Genomic DNA, 25,067 nt, shown 5'->3' on the forward strand with positions numbered 1-25,067 from the left:
TCCTCCTGCAAAAGGGCATCTGCTTCGTTTCATTCCATGGGAAGGAGCTAGACTTTCTAGAGAGACAAATATTGATGCTAAATGCCAGCCATGTACTCTGGGCTGCATGTAAACTTTGCCTGAAGAAAAACAAAGCACACCTGTCCTTACTGTCTGAGCTCACTCAGATGCTGAGGTTTCCCCTCCAGACAAGGGGGGGATCCCTGTGGCTGGGGTCGGTGTCCCCCAGATCCAGGGGACCTTATGGGGTGCCTGGGCAGGGCAGGGGCAGGAACAAGCTGCCAAGAGCCCACCACCACCTCGGTCAGGTGGCAGTGTGGGATTTTGCTCATGTGCTGAAATGCTCTGGCAATACTTGTGCCCGTGGCACCCTGAGCAGGTACTTGGTGGTGCTCGAGCTGGTGGCAATGCTGGCTGTACAGAGACCCTTTCCTTTGGGGCAGGGGATGCTCCAGGAGGCAGTTTCCCCAATCCAGGCACCGCGCCAAGCTACCAGCTCCGAGGAGTGTTTCACTTGTGTTGCCTCTAATGCAAGGAGACAGCTGGGCCTTGGGGATTCGGCAGGGAGGTTGCTAATGGATTTGGGTTCAAGCAGTTGTCCCAAATATCATACATGATTGCACTTAACCTGCAGGAGTCAAGCTCCAAAGACACTGATGGCTAAAACTGCCCCACTTCTCCCCCGACGTGCACCCTCTTATTGTCTGGAAGTGCAGCCAGAGTGAAAGCAAAGGTGATACCTGAGCTCTGAGTAATATTTTAAACCATAAAAAGTTCCTCCTGCCTCAGCATCTTGGCAAGAAGTTTGCAGAGTTTTTTTTTTTTAAATATGGCTGGTTACTTGGAGGGGAGAAAAGGTTTGTATAATCCTTTCCTTGCTCCAAGTTTGGGCTTTGGAGCATTTGGATTTACAGCTGCCCATTGTCTGGGTTGGGTCTCTGCTGGGGACAGCAAACCTTTGTTACCCAGGGCAATATTTTTCTGTAGAGTCCTATTTTTCAGTGGGAGAAAACAAGCTGGCTCCTAACATGATAATTTTTGCTTGGTAACTTGTATTTTCAATGTCATCAGACCTCTGAAGCTTTGAAATTGAAGGGCCAGCAGTGAGAGAAGATGAGGACAGACCTCTTATTTTTATTTAGCTAATGACAGGTCCAAAAATCTCAACGGGACCAACTCTCCTTGTTCTAAGCTGAAATTCCCTGTGGAGGTTATCGTACTTCTTCATGGGAAATGGACAGTTTCTTGGAACAAATGGAGAACCTGCAAGAAGTGGTATAAAACCAGGTGGTTTAGTTACTCTGAAGACTCACTAGAGGTGTAGCTCGACTTTCATCCCAAGCCCTGTTTTCTCTCCCTGCTTCTGCACTCTTGCTAGGAAGCAGAAATTTAGCTGACAAATTGTGGTGACTGTTAAAAACAAGCTCAGTGATGAAGAAACCATCCCTCAGAGCATGGTGGTGGGAAAGATGATCTGCCGATGGTTTTGGAGAGTTGTTGCTCTGCCCGGGCAGCTTTTGACAAGACGTGCTCGATGGCCCTTAATCCTCGCTGCCCTGCCAACAACAGCTCTAAAGCAAATAGCAATAAAAGGAAGCCCTGGGCAACATCGGGCTTTGGTCTCTGATCGATGTCAGTTTGTAACCTTTAACTTGCAGCAGCCACGAGTAGCTCCAAGGGATCCGAGCTGGGAGCTCTGGGCCCTTCGCCTGTGTCTCGCTGCAGCACGTTTTAGATGCTTAGCTTGCTCCTTTTTTTGATCTGGCAACCCCAAATGTGCTCTGATTGCCGGCCTGTTACTGAGTTTGGGAACCTGAGTCCCAGAGAGCATCTGTGATTGCTGTGTTTTCACGTGTTTATGCAGATTTGCACGTCACGAGGCAGGGAAGCTACCCCCATTTAGCACACATTATTGTTATTAACATCGTTACAGCCTCCCCAGCCATGCAGGTTGAATTGCAACAAATCACCTGGCTGCAGATCTCTTCCTTACTAAGCAGTTGGTGCTGGAGGCCCCAGGCAGCTGGTGACCAGCATCCCCTAATGAAGCAGGCAGGATCCCGCCAGCACTGTCGCTTGGAGGCTGTAACTGAGCAGCTGAGGGTTGCTGTTTGCCCTTTTCCAGCTCCGCTTAGTGCTGTCTTTTGGTTACAGCATCAGGGCGGTGTGGGAGGTGATCTCTGCTACCCAGCTTCTGCTTAAATCCCTCCAGCTGGATTCACTGGAGGATATCAGTCTGCCCAAGGCAACCTCCTGGGGCTGGGGATGAGCTTTGGGATGAGCCCAGCCTGGGCAGGGAGGGAAGGCTCAATTTGGGGATGGTTTCACTAGGATATGGAGCTCAGCCCTCTCAATGTGTTGTCTTCTGCTTCTGCAGCTCAATGTCCTCAACAACGTCAGCAGCTCGGAGGATGTCAAGCCCCTGCCAGGTCTCACAGGGATGGGGAACATGAATTATCCATCTACAAGCCCAGGTTCCTTAGCCAAACACATCTGTGCCATCTGTGGGGACAGGTCCTCAGGTAGGAGGTTTTATTCCTCATGGAAGGCTTTGTGCAACAAAAACTCCCCTGATGCTCTGGAGCGGGGCTTGTGCAGGGGTGAGTGCTACAGCCTCTTGCTGAGGCCGTGCTGGTGTTGCAGGATTTGTAGCTGGTCTGGCTTACCTAAGGGTAGGCTGCCTGCTTTTGTGCTGTGCACAAAAGAGAGCAACCCCAAAAAACAGGCTCTTCTCTGTGTATCATCTCATTTCACACCTTGTGCCTGTTTATCAAAGGTAAAACACAAAATCACCGTGTTCTTGTTTACCTGTGCCTTGTGTTATCTGGGCTGCGGCTGCGCCTGGCTTTTCCCTCCTGCCCCAGATTCCTGCAGCCTGGTGAACTCCACCATGTCCATGTACCCCGTTTGCTACCTATAGATTTTCTGCACTTGAACCTTAGCTAAGACATGGCTCTGCGTTCCTCCCTCGGGGTGTAGGTGGATGTGGTCTCTCCTTACCACAGGAAAGTGATAAGTCATTATTCCTGCTAAGAGCTGCTAAAGCCAAGCCAGACCTGCCAAGGTCGCACCCTGCAGCCTCTTCACTCATGTTTTGGGGTTGGTTTGAGTTCCTCCACGCCGTAGGGAAGGAGGGATGCCTGCCTGCTCACAGCCTGTCCTCGCCTCCCCAGGGAAGCACTATGGGGTGTACAGCTGTGAGGGCTGCAAGGGCTTCTTCAAGAGGACGATCCGGAAGGACCTGATCTACACCTGCCGGGACAACAAAGACTGCCTCATAGACAAGCGCCAGCGCAATCGCTGCCAGTACTGCCGCTATCAGAAGTGCCTCGCCATGGGGATGAAGAGGGAAGGTAAAAATCCTCCTTACACACGTACTTTGTGCCTTAGGGCCAGTCTGGCATGCAGCACTGCTGGCGGCATGATGGGACAATGTGGTCCCATGGCGTGCTGCCCTGGGTTCTGCGTGGCAGAGCAAGAAGCATCATTTTTACTGCATACTGCAGGAGGATGTAGGGCAGCAGCGCTGGTGTTCATGCAGCCTTAGGGCTCGCTGTAATGTAGGGAAGGGGCTTTCAAGAGTTGCGGACTCACAGAGCTGGACCTTGGTGTCCCACAGTGCTTATGCAGGTCACCTCTCACAGGACATCTTGTCCTTCACATTCATGGGGGGTGATTTTTTTCCCCTTCCTTCCTCAGGCTATTGACTGTAAGGTCAGGTAGTGCCCCCCAGTGTGGCTTTTAAGCTGCTTTTTTTTCCAAGGCAAAAAACCCTGCCATCTCCAGGGTTGGATGCCAGCAGGGGCACCCTTTAGCTGTCCCTTTTGGAGGCCACGCTGTCCCCATGACAGCACACAAAACACTCCAGTGCAGGGCAAAGCCTGGGCAGGCAGCTGTGATACTAGGCACGGGCTGAACCTCAGCCTGTTCCCCATAGCGTGGTCACTGCCGTGCTGCCCTGAGCACTTAGGGCAGCAGGGGACTGTGAAATGCCAGTCTGGAATCAAAAACCTAATCTCAGGCACAGTTCTCCCTTCCTGCTAGGTGCAAAGTGGCTCAGAGGACCATGAGGTCAATGCAGCTCCCTTTCACAGAGCATGAAAATGGAAACCCCAGGCTGCTGGTGGACGTGGGCAGTGGGAGAACAAACCCGTACCGGGCTGCAGTTGTGGCTGTTTGGCTGCAGTAATCACGGGGGCTTTCTGGGGGCTGCAGGAACTGGGGGCAGGTTGCAGCTGGAGCAAGGGGTCCTGGGTGAGTTCAGAGGCCAGGCGATGGGGCTGGTGTTTCCCAAGCATGCTTTTTCTTCCAGTGAGATTTTGAGGACTTTAGCCTAAGGAGGATAAATGTTTTTTCCTAACACTCATGCGTCCCACACTGCCCACCCTTCTTCCAGCAGTGGTTACCTAACTGAGAAAACAGGAATCGAGTTCTCAGGCAGCCCTAGGGCTTGCTGTGGGCTTGCAGAGCTGGTCCCCTTCCTCAGTGTCCCCTGCTGCAGGTCCCCTCTCCTGGATTAAAATGGATGAAAGTCCCTTTTGTCTCTTAGTCTCACGGTAAGTGGTTTCCCTACTCCTCTGGCTACTGACTGCCTGATGCACAGCTAAGGCTGGGGAAGTCATTAAGGTGCTGAATCTCTGTATGAGGGCCCAGCTTTGCATCCAGCTTCTCCTCCACTTTATCACTTCAGGTGTATAAATGCGTACAGCTCATCACAGGTTATCTGAGACCGGCCCAGCTGCCTACTTGTCCTTTAGGGGCTGTGCTGCTTGGTTGGTGCTGTGCAGTCTTGTGCAGGAGTGGTGCCAGTGGGGCTGCTCTTCTGGGACACTTCTCCCCAGCAATAAGCTAAACTGTTGGTCACTTGATTTTTTTTTTTCCTTTTTAAAGCAAGGTTTCCATGTTTCCCTTTGGGATTCCTCAAACAAAAATGTGAACCCAGGATGTTGTACTGAGCATGAGGCTTGGCGTGCCGTGTATGCACATCCTGTGCTGACCTGTCCTTCATACACCCAGCAGCCCTGAGGGTTAACAGCTGAGATCCGTAGAGAATTTCAGTGGTTCTGTTTCTCCTATTGGCAGATATTTTGGAAAACGTAGATGGTAGAAGAGAAGGAGAGATCCAAGTTTGCAGCAGGAGGAATTCCTGCTCAGCCCCATGCCCCCTTGTGCAGCTGGAGGCCTCAGCTTGGGTCAGGACTTGGGCATGCAACAAACCTCAGCAGCTGGGTGCTGGGGGCCCTCCTGCCTCCTCCAGCATCCAGAGACGGCTGAGTCCAGGCTGCCACCTGGAGGCATGAACTCCTCTTTTCTCTCTGATGGAGCTTGGAAGTCACTCACTGCCTTTTGCCAAGTTTGGAGGCTACTGGATTGCAGCAACCCCAAAGTTATTGGGGGGTGAGGGGGGCACCCTGAAGTATCTATTTTCTGTTCTCCCCCTAGCTCCCCCTAATAGAAGGGTTCCTCAACCTTCTTTCCAGAGGAAAAGGAACCCAAAGCGAGCAGGTAAGTGTTGTCTGGGTGTAAAGAGATGCTTTTCTGTCCTCCAGCTGTGCAGGAGGAGAGGCAGAGGAGCAGGGAGCGGAGCGAAAACGAAGCTGAGTCCACAAGCAGTGGCAGTGAGGACATGCCCGTGGAGAGGATCCTGGAAGCGGAGCTGGCAGTCGAACCCAAGACGGAGGCGTACAGCGACGTCAACACAGAGAGCTCAGTAAGGGGCTCCGTGCGGTTTCAGTAAAGTCACTCACATCTTGAGATGAGAGCATTCGAGGTGTGATTTGAAAGGACAAACCCAATGCTAGCATTTTGCAAGATGCTTTTTTTTTGCAACATCTAAAAACCACTGATTTTTTAAAGCTACTCTGAATGGCTGCTATAAAACAGTCTGTATGTTTTGCAAGATTTTTTTCCAGTTCCCTCTGTGGTTTCAAGGAGTAGATAGGGCAACAGCTGGATGCCAGAGAGCTGGTGCCAAGCGCTGTCCTCCGTGCCTGCACAGCCCCGGGCACAGATTGTCTGCCCCAGCAACCAAGGCTGAGGTGGAGCTGGACACAGTGGGTTCACTGCTTTGGTTTCACTGGGTTTGGGTAAAACTGCTGTTCGTGCCTGTTCAGATGGCTTTGAGATGTGCCCTGGGGAGCAGGACTCCAGCCTGCCGTACAGAACTTGCCTTGTGAAGAACAGAGAAAAAACAGAAATGTCTAGCAACCTGCTAATTTGGCTGATAAAAGATGATAATAATGAAAAAAAAAATCTCCTCTATTCCAAAAGCACACAGCTGAAATTGTGATTTGATCGTTTTACTTGCGGTTTACTTTGAGCATTGCTAACTGGATTTGGTGCTGCGTGCCGTGCTGCTGATGACTATCAGTGATTTTACATTGATCAGTTCTCCCCTCTTCCTCTGCTCCTTCCCATGGACGCTGCTGCCCCGTCAGACGAACGACCCCGTCACCAACATCTGCCACGCTGCTGACAAGCAGCTCTTCACGCTCGTGGAGTGGGCCAAGCGCATCCCCCACTTCTCTGACCTGACGCTGGAGGACCAAGTCATCCTCCTCCGGGCAGGTAATGTCCCCGAGGCGTGGCCTCTGGGGCTTTTCCTGTTATCCCCAACCTTCCTCTGGACTCTGAGAGTCCATGAGGAATGGGAGACCCTGAGCTCACAGGGTCAGCAGGGCCAGGATGGGTGTTCGGCAAAAACTAGATGGAGCACTGGGAACCTGATGGTGGAGCCAGTGGGCAGAGACCAGCTCCCCACTCCATGTGGGACTGATGCTTTGCTGGCACCTGCCCTCTTGTGCCCCACACACCTCTCTGTCCCTCCTCTCCCAGGCTGGAACGAGCTGCTCATCGCCTCTTTCTCCCACCGCTCCGTGTCGGTGCAGGACGGCATCCTCCTGGCCACGGGCTTGCACGTGCACCGTAGCAGCGCTCACAGTGCTGGTGTGGGCTCCATCTTCGACAGGTATGTGGCCAGTTTGTCACCCCCAGCAGCTCTGTGTCTCCCATCTGAAAGGGAAGCACGTTCTTCTAGCGAGAGCTAGAGCAAACCCATGGAGACTTGGGGCAGAATTAGGTAGAATGAGGAGGCGATGCTCAACTGGCTTAAAAAACAAACAAAACAAACAAAAAAAAAAGAAAGGGTTGAAAACACCTTGGGAAGGGATTTGCAGCTGCAGAATCATCTCCTCGTTTGGGTGTGTGTTTCTGCAGGGGGAGGAATGCCTCTCTGTCCTCCCCTTCCAGCTTGAGGCTTTTGCCGTAACTGGATCTAGAGCTAATACTGATCAGCAAGAGCTTTAGCCAGCAGAGCCTTAAGCTGCAGCTTGCAGAATTTGCTCATGTAACAGCCGCGGGGATTGTCTGTGCCATGTCTGCTCGCAGCCTGGCAGGGTGCTGTGTTACTACTCTTACACAACTGGCCACGTTTCGCAGAGTGAAATGTGGAGAAACACCCATGTGGTTTTCCTCAAGCAAACACAAATTGTTCTTTAAAATCCAAAGAGTGCAGAGGCCAGGTGCTGAGCACAGCAAGAGCAGGGGTGAATTTGATGCTTGGGTCCCCAGGTGCTGCTGATGCATATGTAAAAGAGCAGTGCGGCATTGCTGTCCCTCACTGCTGCCTCCCCCTGCAGAGAAGAATTGGGGGAATTCCCAGTGCCCATCCCAGAAACTCTTCAGTCCCTAGCCTTGCTGTCCAAACCCTCTGATGATCTGCCCACCCGTGTCCCCCAAATGCAGGGTTTTGACAGAGCTGGTGTCCAAAATGAAGGACATGCAGATGGATAAGTCAGAGCTGGGCTGCCTGCGAGCCATTGTCCTGTTTAATCCAGGTAAGCTGCCATGCGGTGTCATCACCCTGCATGCCGAGGGCTGCCAGCCAGTGACTTACCCTCTGTGCTGGGCCAGGGGAGGGAAATTCCCTATGAAAAGACAAGGCTCCAGGCTTCTGCAGGTCACAAGCAGGAGAGCTGTGGCACTGAGCATCAGAACTGTGCCCAGCTCTGCCCCAGTCTCTGGGTGCTTGCCTAAAGAGAGCCTGAATCCTCTCCACCCATGCACCTGGTCACTGCTGGCAGCAGAAAGGTCTCTGCAGTGACTTCCCCTCCATCGGAGCTCTCTCTTGTCCAGATGCCAAGGGCTTGTCCAGCCCCTCAGAAGTGGAGTCGCTGCGGGAGAAGGTCTACGCCACGCTGGAAGCCTACACGAAGCAGAAGTACCCCGAGCAGCCAGGGCGGTGAGTGTCCCCAGTGGGGCAGCGGCCCTCCAGCGTGGGGCTGGGTCCAGCAGAGGGCACGTGGAAGGTCGTAAACGCCACTCGATGGGTCCTGTGGGGCATGGGGACGTTCCTTTTGAACCTGGGGACTCCAAAGTTTGCACAAACGTAGGACCGTCCCCAGAACTCTTCCCACTTCCCTTAGTCCAGGAACGCTTGGATTGCGCTGAGAGCATCCTGCGGAAAGCAGCGTGCGGCTCCGCCGCCAGCTGCTTCCCTGCTCACCCCAGTACCCACCCTGGAGAGGGGAGGCTGGGGCAGGGGAGAGGCTGAGGCCCCCGATGCTGAGCTGGAGCCTTGGGGACGCCTGGGAGAAGCCCTTCTCCTGCTTCTCGATCCGATCCCACCCTCTGCTGGCCGCGCCACCGAAGCGCCGGTGGCTGGATCCGGCCCCTGCGCCCCGGGCGAGCGCTGCACCCGTGGCACCTCCTGTGGTGCTGAGCTCTGGCCGGGGTCCTGCGATCGGGAAGGGAAGGGGGGAGCAGCCTCCCGCTGCACCCCAAAACAGGAGGCAGAGGCACCGTCGGAGAAATGGGGGAGAGGATTTTTGAAGGCTGTTTCAGGACATGTTTTAATGGCACGGTGGAGATATAAGTCACTGGTTCAAGCTCTGTCTGGGGGGAATCCAGATTTTTTGTTCGTTTTGCTTTTCCTTTGGAACTTACAAATGCAACATTATTTTGGGGAAGATGAATATTCCCTCTACACATACGGAGAAAAATTCTTATGTCTTTACTTGGAAGCACAAGGGAAGGAAAAACAGAGCTCCCCTTTTCCTTTGCACCCTGCTCAGCCATGGTAATCTGCCCGGGGGTGTCTAACTGTGACTCCACAAGGCATTTTTGGGAGGACTCAGGCTCTGCTCTCCCAGGCCCCTGGCACAGGCTCAGAAACAAGCAGGAGCGTGCACTCAGCACCTTCCTCATGCCTCTGACCGCTCCCCTCCTTCCAGGTTTGCCAAACTCCTCCTGCGCCTGCCAGCGCTGCGGTCCATCGGGCTGAAGTGCCTGGAGCACCTCTTCTTCTTCAAGCTGATCGGCGACACCCCCATTGACACCTTCCTCATGGAGATGCTGGAGACGCCCCTGCAGGTCACTTGAGAAGGGTCTGCCCCCCCGTGTCCCCGCACAGCCTCCCACCCCTCTGCTCCGGGTCCGTGCGAGCTCGAGAGATGTCCTCCACCCTCCGCTCCTCCTCGGTGGGATTGTCGTGTCTTTGTACAGCTGTAAATCACCCCCTGTAACCCTCCCCAGAGTGGTCACCGATCCTCCACCCAGCTAACCACGCACCTGGCCCCCTGTACAGATAATTGCGTTAAATTATTTTTTCACTCTCAATAAAAGCCAACAGAACAAATAAAATAATATATGAGAGGCACTGATGGGAGCCTGCAGAGCAGTGTCCTCCTTTGCTGTGGTCACGGGTCTGGGCTTGGATGGGGCTGAAGGGGACCCTGTGGAGGCTCTTGGGCAGTCCAAATCAGGGCAGAAACCTCACTTGGGATATCGCTGCTCCTGCCAATGGATCTCTTGGTGGAAGACTTTTCCCAGATATTGTTGTTCCTTGCTCGTGCTAAGGGAAGACCTGGAGCAATTTGCTGCTTTCAATCAAAAAAATTCATTTTGGCATCTTAAACAGAGCTCTTGGACTTTTTTGAACTCTTAAAAAAATGTAAAGTTATTTGGAAAGCAACTCTTCTAATGTGTTTTTTCTTTGCTAAGCTGCTCCACACCCTTGCACAGCCTGGATGGGAAGGCACCTCTTGTCCCAGCCCTGGTGATGGTGCTGGTCGGTGTCCCCTGTGCGATGCTGCCCGTGCCCAACGTGGGGCAGGGCTGTGTTTGTGGCGCTGGTTGCTCAGGGACCTTATGCTTGGGGTGGGGAGGAGGTGAAAAAAAAAAATCCAAAAGGCTAAAAAATCCTATTTTGGCAGCTCTTACAGGAGCACCAGGCTGGCTTGTGCACCACAGTGTTTATTACAGCTTTAGCGTAGTTCTTATTTTTCTGAGATTTCATGGATCCTCTTAGGGTTTTTCCCCCCTTCTTTTAGCACTAAAACCATGCTGTTCAACACCAAGTCTGCGACCGAGTGCATCTGTGAGTGAAACTTGCAGAGAGGGAAAGCTCAAGGCGCTCACAAAACCTGCCTCAAAGCTCCACCTGGCTTTTCCCCAGCTCAAACGGCACTGCTGGAGCTCCCGGTACAACGCAGCTAACCAGAGTCAAACGAGTTAAAGACACGAATTTGTTCGGTACACGGAGCTTATCCTGGTGGGAAAATGTCCTCCCAGGAACCCAGCGAAACCCCCTGTATTATTATTCATAAAACAGGTGTAGTGTTAAGTGATCTGCCCCTTCTGACCCTCTCAGCAGACAGTGCGCTGAGCTGCAGCCGTGCTTCGTCTGTCCGCGTGACAGATTGCAACGCTGCCGCTCGGCGGCTCGGGGAAGTTCAGGGGAGAGGAGGAGTGACAACAGGAAAGAAAGAAGGATAAAAATGAAACGGTTTGTTAAAACTCCCACACAGGGACATGATTCATTCTCCGGCGTTTCACTGTGGAAAGGAGGAAGAGGATTGAAGGAGCAGGAGAAAGAAACAAAACCGAAAAGAACTCTAATACTATTTTTTTCTCCAGTGATACTGAAAAACAAAAAACAAACAAAAACAATTTCAAATGAGATGAAAAGCATTGACCAGGGGGAATTTTTTAATTGTAAAGGTAATCTTTCATTAAATGGGAAGTGTTTAAAGAAAGAAAATGTCCCGCGCCAGAGTTTCAGAGCTTGCACGCAGACTTTGCTGGTTTGCATCCAGGAGGTTGGTTGGCATTAGCAGGCTTAGCGTGAGACGGGCTGCAGAAGTGATGGCACCTCCTGAAGACTGACCATGTGTTTGATGTGTTTTGTTGAAATACACAGGAAAAGACAGGTTCCTTATGCATATAGCAGACCTCTTGCCAAGATGGTGTCTGTGTGCTGTCCTTGAGCCATGCAGCGATAACTCAGAAGGTGCTTTGGAGTGAGCTGCTGAGCCAGCTGGAGAAGACAAGCTGGAGAGGACGGGGTGCTGCCATGCCAGTAGTGCTGGCCCTTTCGATCCCTGTCCCTGGAGATGGGGCATTGAAGCTTAATTTGGCCAAAACACCTGATAAGGGTTTAACGTAGCCAGCAGGATGCCTCTTGCTGGCTTAGCTTGAGGGAGTGATGAGGGCTTCAGGCTCCTTGATCCTCCCCATCAGCAGAGCAGCTCAACATGTGGGTAACAGCAAAATAAACTGGACAGCAGAGAGAGATTCAGAGCTTTCTAAGTCCCATAAGCATTTCACCTTGACTGTCTTCGTGCTGGTCTCAATCCACTGTCTGGGAACAAATCCAGACCACTGCCTGCAAAGTGAATTTTTGAGGTTGGAAGTTATGGGAGAAAATAAGCAAGACTGGGGCAGAAAGTCTCAGCGTGACCATTCGTGGCTCCTGAACAGCCCTGCTCTTGGCAGTCTACCTCAAAGCCCTGGAGAGGTGGTCTCTTGGCTTTGGGTCGCAAGGTCTCCAGGTTACATTTCAAGCAGGGCTTGTCATCTTTCTTCAGATCACTTTTGTTTTGTTTTGTTTGAAATTTTGGTGTATTTGATCACCTGCTTGACACTTCTCCCCTCCCAGAGCTGTTAGGGCCACGAGACCATGAGATACTCAGCACGGCTTCTGTAAATAAGAGGCCTCTTGCTCCTCTGGAAGTGTCAATACCACACAGCCCTCCTGTGCAGAGGAAAGAAGTTGCTGAGCAGCAGACCTGAGGTCTGAAGGGACTTCTTCAGCTTGGTCTTAACCCTGGGACTTCTCGTTTACGTAATGGACCTCCATGCAGCGAGTCTAGCTGCTGCCCAGAGCACTTTTCCTGCCCTAACAAGCACTGGGGCTGGTCACTGCACACACCCCAAGGAGCAAACCCACAACAGGTCGTAATAATTCACTGGTGTGGTTTTCCTCCAGGATGAATTGCTGCAGAAGAACATCAGTGTGGCATGGCTGGAGCTTACCAGTTCTGTAGCCCAGAAAATAAATAAATAAATAAATAAATAAATAAATAAAATTGTAAAACATTAAAAACCTTTGTCATGGATAAGTCAGAGCAAACTTCCATCCTTGCACATACATTCAGCCCCAGCTTGTGTGGTGCTATAGCTGCATGCTGAAGAACTCCAGAATCAAGAGACACCAAAGGTTAAATCCATTCAAATGTGGGCACGGTGCCTTCGAAGTGCAGGCACATCAGCCGCTTCCCAGGCATAACAAGTCAGGGTGTGACAGCATCCTGCCACCTACCCTTCCTCCTGGCACCGGACTCCTACCTCATCCGAATTTTGTTCTTTCCAAATTCCAGTTGCTGGCTCCTGCCACCACTTTGAAGCACCCAGCCCTTGGGTGCTCCATGAAAACCCTCACATCTCAGCTTAAGCTCTGACATTTTTTTCCTTTCCTGAATGAACCAGACCCTGTAATGACGGGTGCAAGCAGAGCGACGTATTCTCTTTCCCACCGTGCATCACATCTCATGAGCTGTCTGAGTTAGCAGCATCCCCACACTGTAGATGAGCTCCGTTTTAGCACGAGCCAAATATTTCAAAGCATTTTTCAATTCTGTTTTGCTGGCTCTGTGGTGCTCCATGGAGGGGAACTTGGAAAAAAATAGTGGGTTTAGCCGTTTATAATGATGAGCCTGGAACAGGTAAAAAAGAAAAAACACAAACAAAAAACACACTTAAACCCCGTTGCTTTCACTAAGCTGGGTCTGTTTCTCACCCAGTAATGAAGCCTGTGTGTTTTCCTGCCCTGTTTGGGTTCTGTAGTAGCTGCTTCGTTTGCTACTGAAATTCAGCATAAACCTGCAAATAGCAGTTCTGAACTGGGAATAAGAACAAACAGTTCCCAAGCCATAAAGGTCCGAGCTGGTGTGCATTGAGTTCAGCTCTGGGTTCCCTGCTGCGTTTAGAGGGCCAAGGGCACATCCTATCGACGACTTGAGGCACCGGTGTGCCTGACCTCAGGCACCACCCTCTTCTTCTTCGGTCTCCTGTGTGCCTGCTTCTGGGTCCAGACCTTTCTGCTCCTGCGCCTGCTTTGCTGGGCAGAGTTAAGGGGATGCTGGAGCAGGGATCTGGGACCGTGTCTGTGATTGGGGCCACCTGTGCCCTGCTGCCCCCAAAGCTCCTCAGCACAAAACGCGAGGGTTGGGAAGGTCCAGGGGGGAGATTGCCAGGGGAGACGCTCAGCCCCCCTGCGAGCACTGCAGGCTTGGCACTTTGGCAGGCAGCCCCTGTTTGGTGCTGGTTTTCCTTCCCCACCCAGCTTCTGTGGCACCTGGCTGCCTGCAGGCCCTAGAGCTACAGGGGAAAGCCTGGTCCTGCTTCCCAGAAATCCTATTTAATTCTCTTCAGCTGGTGGTGCTGGGGGCTGCTGTGCCTGGTTCAGCTGATCCTGGAAGCCCTGGCCCTTGGAGGACACTGAGGTGGCTCAAATACTCCCCCCATCTTCTGCAGAGACATTTCTCAAGGTGAAGGTGTGCTTTGAGAGGGGAAATCGCCAGGTGACCCCATAAATCTATCAGGGAGGGGTTTTTGAGCATACATCTTTAATGTTTTACTGATTCCTGGGGTCACCGTCCTCGCATGAGGCGGGGTGGGCTGGTTTTGCTGCCCCACAGCTGACCAGCAGCACCCTGCGTGTCCCTTGGCATAGGGGCAGTGCGGGACCCCCGAGCCCCTCTGCGGTTTGGGGTGCTCACACCTCGCCTTGCTGCTTCCTGAAGGGAGAAGGAAGGGAAACTGAGTCAGGCTTTGCCTTGCCCAGCGCCGGGTGCTGTGCAGACAACCTCAGGGGGATCACCAGGCTGCGGGTGGAGGTGTGCCAACCCTGGGAGCGATGCCCTGCTGCAGCCCCTCAGCGTTACACCCCGGGACCATCCCTCAAACCCGATCCCATGCAGAATGAGCTGAGGGCTGTGCACAAGAGCCGCAAGGCATGGCAGTCTCCAGCCCCCTCCTCGCCTGGAGAGGAGGCAAGGGAACCCGTCGGGGTGACAATACCTGCTGTGCCATCACCGCAGCCTTTCCTGAAGCCAAAGGATGGCATCCCCACCCTGCGGGGCCGAGCCCCACCGCCCTGATGGCCGCGCTGGTTTGTGCGGGGAGGAAGAGCAGCACGCAGTGCCTGCAGCCCCTGCTCACGCCGCAGTCCTTGCCGGCCTGGTGCCCTGGCACTGGGGCCAGTTACCTAGAAATTTGGCCGGAGCTGCTCCGAGACCTTCAGGAGAGACAAAGACGGGGGTGGCAGAGCCCAGCGCCTCCCTGCTGCAGCTGCAGCTCAGCTTTCCCGAACGGGAGGGCTCGGAGCTCTTTCAGGCTGACCTGTGTGTGCTGGTACCAGTGTTCCCGTGCCTAGCCTCCCAGTGCAGGTATACTGGGCTATACTGGGTCTGTCCCGGGATCCCGTCCCCCTCTCCCAAGGGATGCTGGCAGCGTGGCTGTCCCCCCACGCTCACCCGGGGCCCTTCTCCTTCCCACGAGCTCCCCAAGGACACGACCTTGCCCCCTGCATCGCCCACGCCACGCAGGCCTGGGGACCTCCCGGTGATAAGGACACCCCGCGGGGGGGCTGGGAGCGCTCCTGTCCCCGCTGCCAAGGTCACCGCTGGGCACGGGGAGGGGGGGTCCCCAAAAACACCCCCCCAATCCTTCACAAACCCATAGCGGCTCCCTGGCAGCTGCCAGCAGGAGAGGGGGACCCGGCCCCGCTCCGTGCCCCAGGTGTCCCGGGGGGGGTCGGGACTCCCCGGGAAACAGCGGCCCCCCCGGGCGGGGGAACGGGGACAGCCGGGCTCGGCGACGGGAACCCTCCGGGGCCGGGGGAAGGCTCCGAGTTTCGGCTCCCCCAGCCGGGGGGGTCCCCCCGGGGCTCTCCCCTCCCCGAATCCGCCGCGGTTTGGCGGGGCCGGAGCGGCGCTGCCCGGGGCCGCCTCCCCCTGCAGCTCCCCGGCCCCGGGGCCCCCTCTGCGCCTTCGGGATTTATTTTTTTTTGCCCCCCTCCCGACGCTCGTTTGCCTCGAAAACCCCGCAGCGAGGCTCCCGGAGCGACGCGCATCCCTCCGGGGCTTCCCAAAAAAAAACCCACCCCGGGCTCCTGCGGGACCGGGAGCCGATTTCCAGCCTCTTACACCGCCGGGAGAGCCGCGGTGGCGGGGCACCACCCTCCCTCTTTTATTTTATTTTATTTTTATTTCCCCCCCCCATCTCTTCTTTTGGGGTCGCCCCTCGAGGCGTGGCGGGGCCGGTGCGCGCAAGGCAGGAGAGCGGGGAGGAAACTTATTTCGAGTGGGGTGGAGAGGGGAGGGCAGGGGGTGGGGGTCGGGCAGGGAGGTATCAGCTCCAGGAAATGTGTCTTGGCAGCAGTCGGACGGGCGCTTCCCCGCAGGTCGCTGCGCTCCGCTCCGGAGCCGGCCAAGGGCGCAGCGGCTCCCCCGGCACCCCTGGAGGAGGAGGAGGAGGAGGGGGGCAGGCGGCAGGGCCCCCCCCTTTAGAGCCGCTGGTTGAGGACCAGGGGGTTTCTCCCCGAGGGCTCCTCTTCCTCGGGCTCCCCGGGGGAGGAAGGCACCGCCCGGGTAGCCGCAGGTAAGCGGCCGAGCCCCTTCCCCCCCCCCCGAGGCAGCAGCCCCCCGACGGCTGCCCCGCATCCTCCCGGGGGCGGCGGCTGTACGGGGGGGGGGGGGGGGACCGGGGGTAACGGGGCTCGGGGTGCCCCGGGGGAGCCTCTGCCGGGGGCTGAGCGCTGCGTGGCGGGGCTGTGTCGGCAGGCGGGCCCCCCCCCGGCCGGCCCGGCTCCCCACCATGCTGGACGGGCTGAAGATGGAGGAGACTTTGCAGAGCGCCCTGGAGCCCGCCGCCCCCTTCCCCTCGCTGCTGGGTAAGTCGGGGAGCCCCCCCCCTGCCTTGGCCCCGCCGGGATGGGGGGGGGGGGGGGGGGGTCCGCAAGGGGAGCAGCCCCCGCTTCGTTCCGCGCTCGCCCCAAAGCCTTTCCCCGCGGCCCCCCCGAGCCCCCCCCGACCCCAAGGCTTCCCCCCCGCCTCTCCCGGCAGTGAATTCCCCCGATTTCTTCTCCCTTCGTTTTCACGCCGCTCCCCGCCACCGCCACCTCCGCCGGCCGCATCCATCCCGAGAGGAACGAAATCGGGGCCCGCGGCCCCCCCCCGCGGCTCCCCCCGAGCACGGGGGTCCCCCGGGACCGGGAGCAGCTCCCCGTACCCCCCCCTTACCCCCAGGAACCCTCCCGACCCCCCTGCCCTGCCTTCCCCTGATGCCTATCCCAGGGGGTGGCGGCAGCAGGGGCTTTCCCCAGTCCTCCCCCCCCCGGACCAACGTTGCCCCCCCCGGCTCCTTCCCCGCAGGCAGGGCCGTGCCCCCCCGCTCGGTGTGCGAGGGGTGCCAGCGGGTCATTTCGGACCGGTTCCTGCTGCGCCTCAACGACAGCCTGTGGCACGAGCAGTGCGTGCAGTGCACGTCGTGCAAGGAGCCCCTGCACACCACCTGCTTCTATCGCGACAAGAAGCTCTACTGCAAGCTGGACTACGAGAAGTGAGTGCTCCCCCGCCCCAACACCCCAAATTTTGGTCCTCCCCACCGCCGAAAGCGTGGGGTGCTCAGGGACCCCCTTGGCTGCTCCCAGCCCCGGTCCCTCCGTTCCCGAGGTGTTGGCATTGCCAGTTTTGCTTCTCCTTCGCAGCCCCCCCCCTTGGTTCTCCCATTTTTTAGAGGTGTTTCGTTGCCTTTGGGAATTTAGGAGCCTTTTGTCGGGAGACCAGGAATTCACAGGCAAAGGGAAAACATTTTCCAATGTCCCCTGGCTTTATTTTCCTACCGAGCATCTGCTGGAGGAACGCCGTGTCCTGTCCGAGCCCCGTCCCACATGCAGCTATTTCCCGAATCCCCCCCAGCAGGGCGATGCTATCGCTCCCACCACCCGCGTGGGGAAACTGAGGCACGGGGCGGGGGGGGCCCCGCTGGGGCTGGGGCTCTCCCTGTGTCCGGGGCTGCGGTGGAGCAGGAACTCAGGTGGAGGTGCCCTTCAGAAAGCGTGGAGCTGCGTGTGTGTCTGCGGGAGGGAGATGATTGGAATTTGAGGAAAAAAAAATCAATTTAATAATTTTTATTTTAAAGAAAAACCTCCCCAGTGGGAATGGGGAGAAGGCTGCTGAGCCCTCCCGCTCCTGCAGCTGATTTTTTTTTGTGTCCCGCTCTTGCTGGCTGAGCCATTCCCTGTTCCCCAGTGGGGAGCTGCTGGGGGCCCCATCAGAGCCCCCCACATCCTCACCGTGGGGCTGGGGGCTCCTTCCCCTGCAAAACTCACCCCCGGGCCCGTGCACAGTCGGGAGAGGCCGCGGTGTCCTCCACGTCCCCCTGCGTCCCCTTGGCTTTCCGGGCTGGAGCCGTAGCATTCGCGGTGCCTCCGGGCCGGCTGTTTCTCGGGGAGGGCGAATATCAGGGCTGGGTCCCTCGGGATGGCGATGGCACGGTGATTTCAGCACCATGGTTTTGCTCCCAGGGGGGCTTTTGGTGGAGGAAATCCCCATCGGCCGCTTCCTCGCCTCCGGCCCTCGGCGTGCCGGCGAGAGCACCGGGGCCAGCCCTGCTCGGCGCCTTCTTCGAGTTCCCTTTAAGTCCCGTATTGTGGGTCTGAGTTTAATCACTATGGATACAAGGAAAATTGAAAGCAGAATTTGTGCGTGCGACCTTGTTTTCGAATGTTTACAAAAGAGCGGAAGAATTAGCTGCCGCTGGAGTGGAAGGGAGAGATCCGCGGTGCGGTATGGCGCTTCTTTTTTTTCGGAAAAAATTTGCCGAGTTTGGGTGCGCAGCTTGTCAGTCCGTAGAAATTCAGCTACCGGTTCTCATAGGTTTCCAATACAATTTAATATGCGTTTTCTGCTTTACCAGTACCTCTGTTTGGAGCACGCGGAGCTGTTCCCATTAAGGGGAAAGGGGGAAAATATTGCTGCAAAAACGCCTTTCCAGCTTGCGGCACGCATGGGTTTTGCTGCCTGCGTGTCCGAATGCTGGGAGCTCCGACACGAAATATTCCTCCCGTGTCTCTCGGCCACAAAATAAATTCTTTCTCGCTGTGCACCATGCCTGACAGAGCACCCGGTGCCGTCGGGATGAACGAGAATGATTGCAAAAAGGAAAAAAAGAAGTCATAAATATTTGCGAGCTCGGGCGGCGCACAGCTTGGTCTGGGTGTTCCCGGGTTTGGTAACTTCTGCCTGGGCTCTGCGGCAGTGCCTTCCCCCAGGGGTGAGGGTTTCAGCCCTGAAGGTGAGGTGACCACGGTGGTATCGTCACCACCTTCCCTGGGCTTGGGGACATCAAGGACGTGGAGCAGAGCCCCTGTGGAGCAGTTCCCTTCTGGCTTTATTGAGATCTACCGTGACTGAAATTAATAATAATTTTTAAAAAGGAAAAAAATATATATTTTTTTGCCCAAACGGCCCCTTCTCTCCTGGCTGGGCTCTACCAGATCCCAGAGCACTGTGCCCATGCTCTGGTGCCGGTGGAGAGGATGAGGTTTTGGAAGCCCCTGGGAACTGCTGCTGGTTCATCGTGGCAGCGATCGATGCTCCGTGCGCCGAGTGTCCCACGGGCTGGAAATTCATGTGAAACCACGTCGGCGGGTGCCGAGGATCCTTCCTAGTGATGCGTAGTGGTTTGTTTCATTTTTAATTAAAAGAAGGAATTGCTCTTCCGGATGGCAGCTGCTGGGGGGTTTTACTGAGGAAGAATTGGTGCGGTGTTTTCTGACGCATGTCCTCGCTCCCCGCCTGAGCTCCGGTCGTAACAAGGCTGCAGAGGGTTAACGACAGAGCACGAGGCGGCCGAGTTGTGCCTTTGGTTATAAATACACCCGTGGAAAGTGTTACGGGGAGGCTTTAGGCAAGCGGCTGACTTGCTGGGCCGTAGAAATCGATGAATCATTTATTAAAACAGATGTTTTGCATTTCTTTATCTTTCGTGAAGAGGTCGGGGACCTGCGGAGGGATGGATTAAAGAGCGGGGATGCTGGGCCAGGGCTCGGCAGCGCCTTGGGGCATCTCCCGAGGAGCTGAGGTGGCCATGGGGGAAGGCGGGGGCCAGTGGCCAGTGTCCCCAGCGTCCCCCAGGCTGGGAAGAGCCATTGTGGGGGGGTTCCTCGACCTGCACCCCCGGGACGGCGCGGATTTGGGGCAGAGGACGTTTGTTACAGAACATCCCAAACCCTGGCGCTTGTCCAAACCTGGATGGGTGATGAGGTCCAGGCTTCGCTTTGGCTGACCCCAGGGTGTCGGAGTGACCCAGGGGGTGGGAGGGAGATTTTTGGGGGGGACAGCGTGGAGCCTGGCCACGAGCAGGGAGGGGAGGCCATGGGGCTGGGAGGAGAGGGGCTTCCCAAACCCATTCCCTGTCCGTCGGTTTTACAATGGCCCAGCAGAGCCGTGGGGAGGACCCAGAGGACCCAGCACCACGGGGCGATGCCGGAGGCGAGGGTGGGCGCTGGAAAACCCCCTGGGGGGCTGCGAGCAGCGGCGGCCGTGACGGGGGGGCGCAGCTGGGGAGCGCGGCGCCGGCGTGCCTGCTTGGCACGTCCCCAGCCGCGGCGGGCGGGAGCAGATGGCCAGCACGCCTCGGAGCAGGCTGGCATGCGGGCGCCCGCAGCGGCCCCGCGTCCCCGCCGCCGCCGTGCCGGGGCTCCCCGGCCCGGGGAGGCAGTTGTGTGATGCCGGGGGAGGCGGTTGTGTGACACCGGGGCTGTCGGTGAGCTGCTTGACAGCTCCGTGCGCCGCTGCCAGCTCCCGCGCCGCTGTCATGGAGTTTGGGAGGCGAAGGTCCGAAATCCACCCGAGCCGTCACGCGGGTGCCAATCAGGCTTCTTCCACGTGCACGAAGGGAAATGCCCGTGGATAAACCTTTTAAAGATGGGTTTGAAAAATCACACCTGGTATTTTTGTCTGGGAAGGGGCCGTGGGGCTGGGATGCTGCAGCCTGGTGCGCATGAGGGTGCTGGTGTTGAACGCTTAGGGCAGGCTGGTCCTGCTGCCTGGACGCTTCCTGGGGTCTGGAGGGTCCCTGCTGGCTGTGAACTGCCCTTTGCCCTCTCTCGGCTGGGTGAAATGTGAATTTCATGCCTCTGGTGGCAGAGAAGAGGGCTCTGGATATGATGGTGTGAATGTGGGTGTCCCCCCGGCTGGTCTCTCCCTTCCCCTCCTGCACTCTTCCGACCCTTCCCATCCTTCCTCCCTGCTCTCCGTCCCCTCCGGCCATTTCTCCCATATCAAACCCCTCTCTGGATTCAGCCCCGTCCCCATGAGGAGAACGAGGACAGCGGTTTTGGTCCTGTAATTAGATTCGTGCCTTACAATTAACATTTCACCTAACGGCCTGCGAGGGAGCAGCAGCCTTGTGTGCGATGGAGGCGAGTCTTCTTGTGGCCGAGCCCGGCAGTGCACAACCTTGGCATCTCCCTGGGGTGGCCAGAACCGGTGGAATTTTTTCCAATTTTCATGATTTTTGGCTCTGGATTCAGCATTTCCCCACTTGTGGTGAATGCCGAGGGGAGGTGTTCAAGACACCCCCAGTCCAGAGGATGCCCGAGGAAGAGGAGGTGGAAGGGGAAGAGGAGCACGGGGATTTTTCTCCTCGAGGTGCTCGATGAGCTCTGCTTTGTCTCGGGCTCGTGCCCTCCGCAGACACAGCCACGGGGTGCAGGCACCAGCACGGGGACGGAGGGCTCTGCCTGCGGCTTAAGAGAACAGCACCTCCGTAACAGGCGTGACCAACTGCTTTACAGCAGGGAGAAAATAGTTGTATTTCTGCGGGGAGGAACGCTGCAGTTGACCCCACATCCATATATATTTATTGTGAGTGTGTTTTCATGAGAAATTTGATTTTTCTGTATATCCACAACTGATTTTAGAAGCGCTCCCTGAAATCACATGCATCACACAGACATGTGTGAAGGTCTATACCCACGCTGCAAGCCCAGCTTTATTTATTGATATTTCTAAACTGGAAGCAAACTGCTGGGTCCCACCTGGACAGAGCCAAACCAGGGCTTCCCAGGCACCTTCTCCTGGAATTTCATTATTATTATTTTATTATTTTTTTTTTCTTGGTTCTTGTGAACAAAATTCTGATTTCCCTGGTTTGCCAGGGGTCTTTTAGCTGCCCCACCTTTCATAGGCTGTTGACTTGAAAATGTTTTTTTCCTCCCCAAAAGGCCTGACTTTTCAGGAGGGCTGCGTGCATCTCTCCATAGCGGGGTGAAGTCGTGTCACGTTCGATGCAAGCCGTCCATTTCCTGAGCACGCCGTGTGCGTGCACCTGCCTCCTCTCAGCGGAGGCTCAGCCTTTCCTACCCCTCCAGGCACAGTTCTGCTGCTGGGCTCTGTCCAGGCTGGGCTCAGCTACAATGGGCCATGGTAGTATGCAGGAAAATGCTGACCCTCAGCTTCTTTGCCCATGAAACAGAGCTGGAAATATAAGTATATCCCGCAAGGGTTCAATCACCATCGCAAGTGCTTTGAGCATCTTGCCTGGAAGCCTTGCTTGGGCATTATTTCTCAGCCTCTCTCCAGATTTCCCTAATTTTTTATGTCGTGTCTGCCTTTGTGTTTTCTACCTTTGACCGAAGGGGTTGCGCTGCACGGGTGATGGCTTCTCCTGGGCTCTGTGGGCAGGGTTGAGGCGAGGGGACTGTGGGGACAGCCCGATTACAGCCTCATGCTAATTCTTAGGGCAGGGCAGAGCAGGCTGGTGGAGGCATCGTCGGCTGGCCGTGGTGCTCTGCAAGCCCATCACGGCCCGGCGCTGATCCTGCACCGCTGGCTGCGCACCACCTCCTGCCGCTCCCTTCCCCTCTCCTTCCTTCGTGGGCTCCTTTTGCCGAGCGCAGCTCCTGGGGAGATCTTTCTGTCCTTGACAGCGGAACAAATCCCTTTTCACGCGACCATCGCTCCTCTGCCCATTGTCCTCCTCCCGGCCTCCGCCTCCGCCGCCACCGTGCAAAATCCCTCCCCGGTGCTCCTGGGGAACAACCGGCCCCAAAAACCCCTCCGGGCAAGGCTGCCGGAGCCTGCCCCACAAGGGAGCTCAAAAAGCACGCCGAGAGGCAACGCTGCCTTGCGGAGGAGACCTTTATTGGGTTGTCACTCAGCTCCTTGGGGCCTGCAGCCTCTCCTCGGGCTGGTGCTGCGGAGATCCTCGGATAAACCCGTAGCCCGTGCACGGTGAGGGCTCCTTTCCCTGCCCCGGTTGGGGGACACCCCACTCAGTGCTGATTTCTCGCTGCAGAGCATTGCCCGAAGCAGCTGAGCAGCAAGAGGGAGGCTGGAGCTTTGTCTGTGTTATTGAAAGCTCGGGGAAACGTTTGGTGTGAAGAATTTGGAACGGGGAGAGAAGCAGGTTAAGGGACCCGAAGGCAGCTCTCAGACGCAGCGGGTTTTTTATTAGAAAGAATAGAGGTTGTTATTTCTTCCCCCAATCCCACCATCCAGAAAGCACAGGGATGCTCTGATTGTCAGTGTTTCTGCTCGGTGCTTGCTGGCTCTGTTCAGTGTGTGTGCTCCTGCAACGCAGTGCCTTGGGTATGCAAAACACCAATAACCTCTGCAGTGACGTGTCCAAACAGAATGGGAGAAAAACACATGGAAAAGAGACTGTGTTCGCAGCCCCCTGCACAGCGATGAAGTTTTGACCCCTTTGGGTGAACAAACTCAGGGATGCTGGTGGTGGCGTTGGGCTGGATGAACTCGATGTTTGTCAAGACACAACCCCAAAACTCTTGCCTGGTGATTTCGGAGTTGAGCCCCTTTTTCCCCTGAAACGCAGCTGTGAACCCGTCCGTCCTCATGGCTGGGGCACCCATGGCCTCCGGTGGGGTGCGATGGCTTGGGCTCGTGCGCCTCTGGTTTTGTTCATGGCCAGCTGGGTTGGCCATGAAGTGCAGTACTGAATTATGTATAGCTCAGCATCTCCGCTGCCGGGCAGAGCGCCGGAGTGGTATCGAGCAGCATCCTTTAAACAGCGATGTTAGGAAAGCTATTAAGTGTTGTTTGTGTCTTCTTGATGCCTGCTTGGGTGGACGTTGCTCCTTCCTTCTGCATCCGTAATTACAACGGACTGGCCCTCGACGGACCGGCTTAAAAGTTTAATGAGGCTTAAAGTCTTGGAGCTTGGGCTCCGGAGTCGGAGCTCGCTTCAGCTCTGCCCCGAGGAAGGTTAACCGGGATGTTAACCAGAAGGGAGGAGAGGCTTCCTGCACGCGCCGCCTGAAGGAAATAAAAACCCACGCTGGTGGGAGGTTGGGCTGCGGGGATGGGCTGGGAGGAAGTAATGGGAGAGGAGGTCCGAGATGGGAAAAGTGGGTTAAACATGGCTGGAGTGAGGCTGGTGGAAGCGTGATGCTGTGATGCTGGGGAGCAGATGGGGATGCAGCTAGCTTCGTGGGACCATTTTGTGATGGCTACAAAAAGATGGGTGCCCCCCGCCCTCACCTGGGCACGGGGACCCAATGTGCCCCCAGCACATCGCACCACGAGCCTGACTGCTGAACCAGAGAGCCCAAACCCGCCCCGCTCTGCCGGGATGGCCCAGCCCCTTCCTCCGGAGAAAGTGCGATTTCTCTGCCAGCATTGCCTTTTCATGTTATTTCCAACTGCGGAACAAAAATCCCAGGAACTCCCTGAATCTTTGGCTTCTGCACTCAACATCCCCCCGCCCAAGCTGATTTATTTTCACCTCTTTCAGGCACTCCTGCCTCCAAACACCAACCCTGTTCCTTCCTTCCCCATCCCGGCGCCTGCAGAGCATCGGCCCCAGCCCGGGCTCGGGGGGAGCAAGCCCCTCGCATCGCCTCCAGCTCCATCCATGGGGGAAAGGATTCAATTTGGGCTTGTTGTGGGTGAAAGGTGCTAACGAAATGAGAACCGAGCCCACGCCTTCCCCTCTGGTCGCCTTCGCGCTGGAAAAGCACAGCAAAAGTCAGCCTCTGGCACATCCCGCCAAGAGCTGCGTGGTTTTTTCTTTTCCACGTGGATTAGTGGTTCAAGAGCGGGGATTTTCAAACTGACAAGCCCTTGGCAGGGAAATAATTATAGGATTTTTGTGCTTTGCGTTTCCTAAGTCGTTCTAAATGGCTTTATCTCTCGGGGCACTTTTTATTTTTTATTTTTTAGTGTGTCCACAAAAGTGTGTGGGGGGGGAAACGTGCGTTTCTTTAACATCCTTGAAAATATGTGGGATGTTTGGGGAGATCGCTCGATTTGCAGCTCTAAGGGTTTTTTTTTTTGCGTGTGTTCATTTAACTGCGTCCAATCCACCAAAGTTTCTTGGACGGCGATGCTTCAGAAACCGGAGATGGAGGGAGATAGATGTGGTCATTTCTCGACCATCCCAGGAATGCGGGTTTTCGCCTCGGCAGTGGATTCCCGGGGGTTTTTACCCCGCTTCTTTCTGCAGGAGGTGGTTTCTGGGCCCAGCAAAGCCGCTTTTCCCCGTCAGCATCCATTATTTGCTCGCGCCGAGCTGCTTCGCCTGCCTCCCTTGCTGCACGCATATGGGTTTGGTGTGTTGTAAGAGGTGCGGGATGGGACCCTTAAAAGCAGCCTGGCTCTGCCATGCCTTTATTAAGCAAGGGGAGCCTCTGGTGGGAGGGAGGGGGCGGCATTTGGAGTAATTGGATGTGCCTGGTGTGTAGGGGGGGTGATGCTGGCATC

The 25,067-nt window shown here is 55.9% G+C and overlaps 2 protein-coding genes across 7 annotated transcripts in view; both read left to right on the plus strand.

The window, feature by feature from the left end:
• Positions 1-9,659, plus strand: part of RXRG (retinoid X receptor gamma) — a 32,937-nt gene extending 23,278 nt beyond the window's left edge. For 4 of the 5 annotated variants that reach the window (XM_013190163.3, XM_013190165.3, XM_048080199.2 and 1 more), the window contains exons 3-10: positions 2,378-2,522; positions 3,174-3,353; positions 5,550-5,710; positions 6,438-6,567; positions 6,835-6,967; positions 7,744-7,835; positions 8,134-8,239; positions 9,231-9,659. In XM_013190163.3, coding sequence (XP_013045617.3) covers positions 2,378-2,522; positions 3,174-3,353; positions 5,550-5,710; positions 6,438-6,567; positions 6,835-6,967; positions 7,744-7,835; positions 8,134-8,239; positions 9,231-9,378 — 1,095 coding nt within the window. In that variant the 3' untranslated portion in view covers positions 9,379-9,659. Of the gene's footprint in view, positions 1-2,090; positions 2,174-2,377; positions 2,523-3,173; positions 3,354-5,549; positions 5,711-6,437; positions 6,568-6,834; positions 6,968-7,743; positions 7,836-8,133; positions 8,240-9,230 lie in introns of those variants that run through there. The other variant, XM_013190166.3, reaches the window with a different exon arrangement.
• A 6,003-nt stretch (positions 9,660-15,662) lies between these two features.
• The window catches only part of LMX1A (LIM homeobox transcription factor 1 alpha), a 37,836-nt gene continuing 28,431 nt past the window's right edge, over positions 15,663-25,067 (plus strand). The window contains exons 1-3 of one of the 2 annotated variants that reach the window (XM_067001496.1): positions 15,663-15,939; positions 16,122-16,231; positions 16,713-16,899. In XM_067001496.1, the coding sequence (XP_066857597.1) occupies positions 15,704-15,939; positions 16,122-16,231; positions 16,713-16,899 (533 nt within the window). In that variant the 5' untranslated portion in view covers positions 15,663-15,703. The remainder of the gene's footprint in view (positions 15,940-16,121; positions 16,232-16,712; positions 16,900-25,067) is intronic. The other variant, XM_067001497.1, reaches the window with a different exon arrangement.

Source organism: Anser cygnoides, chromosome 8, assembly GCF_040182565.1.
Source record: "Anser cygnoides isolate HZ-2024a breed goose chromosome 8, Taihu_goose_T2T_genome, whole genome shotgun sequence".
NCBI classification, from domain to species: Eukaryota; Metazoa; Chordata; class Aves; order Anseriformes; family Anatidae; genus Anser; species Anser cygnoides.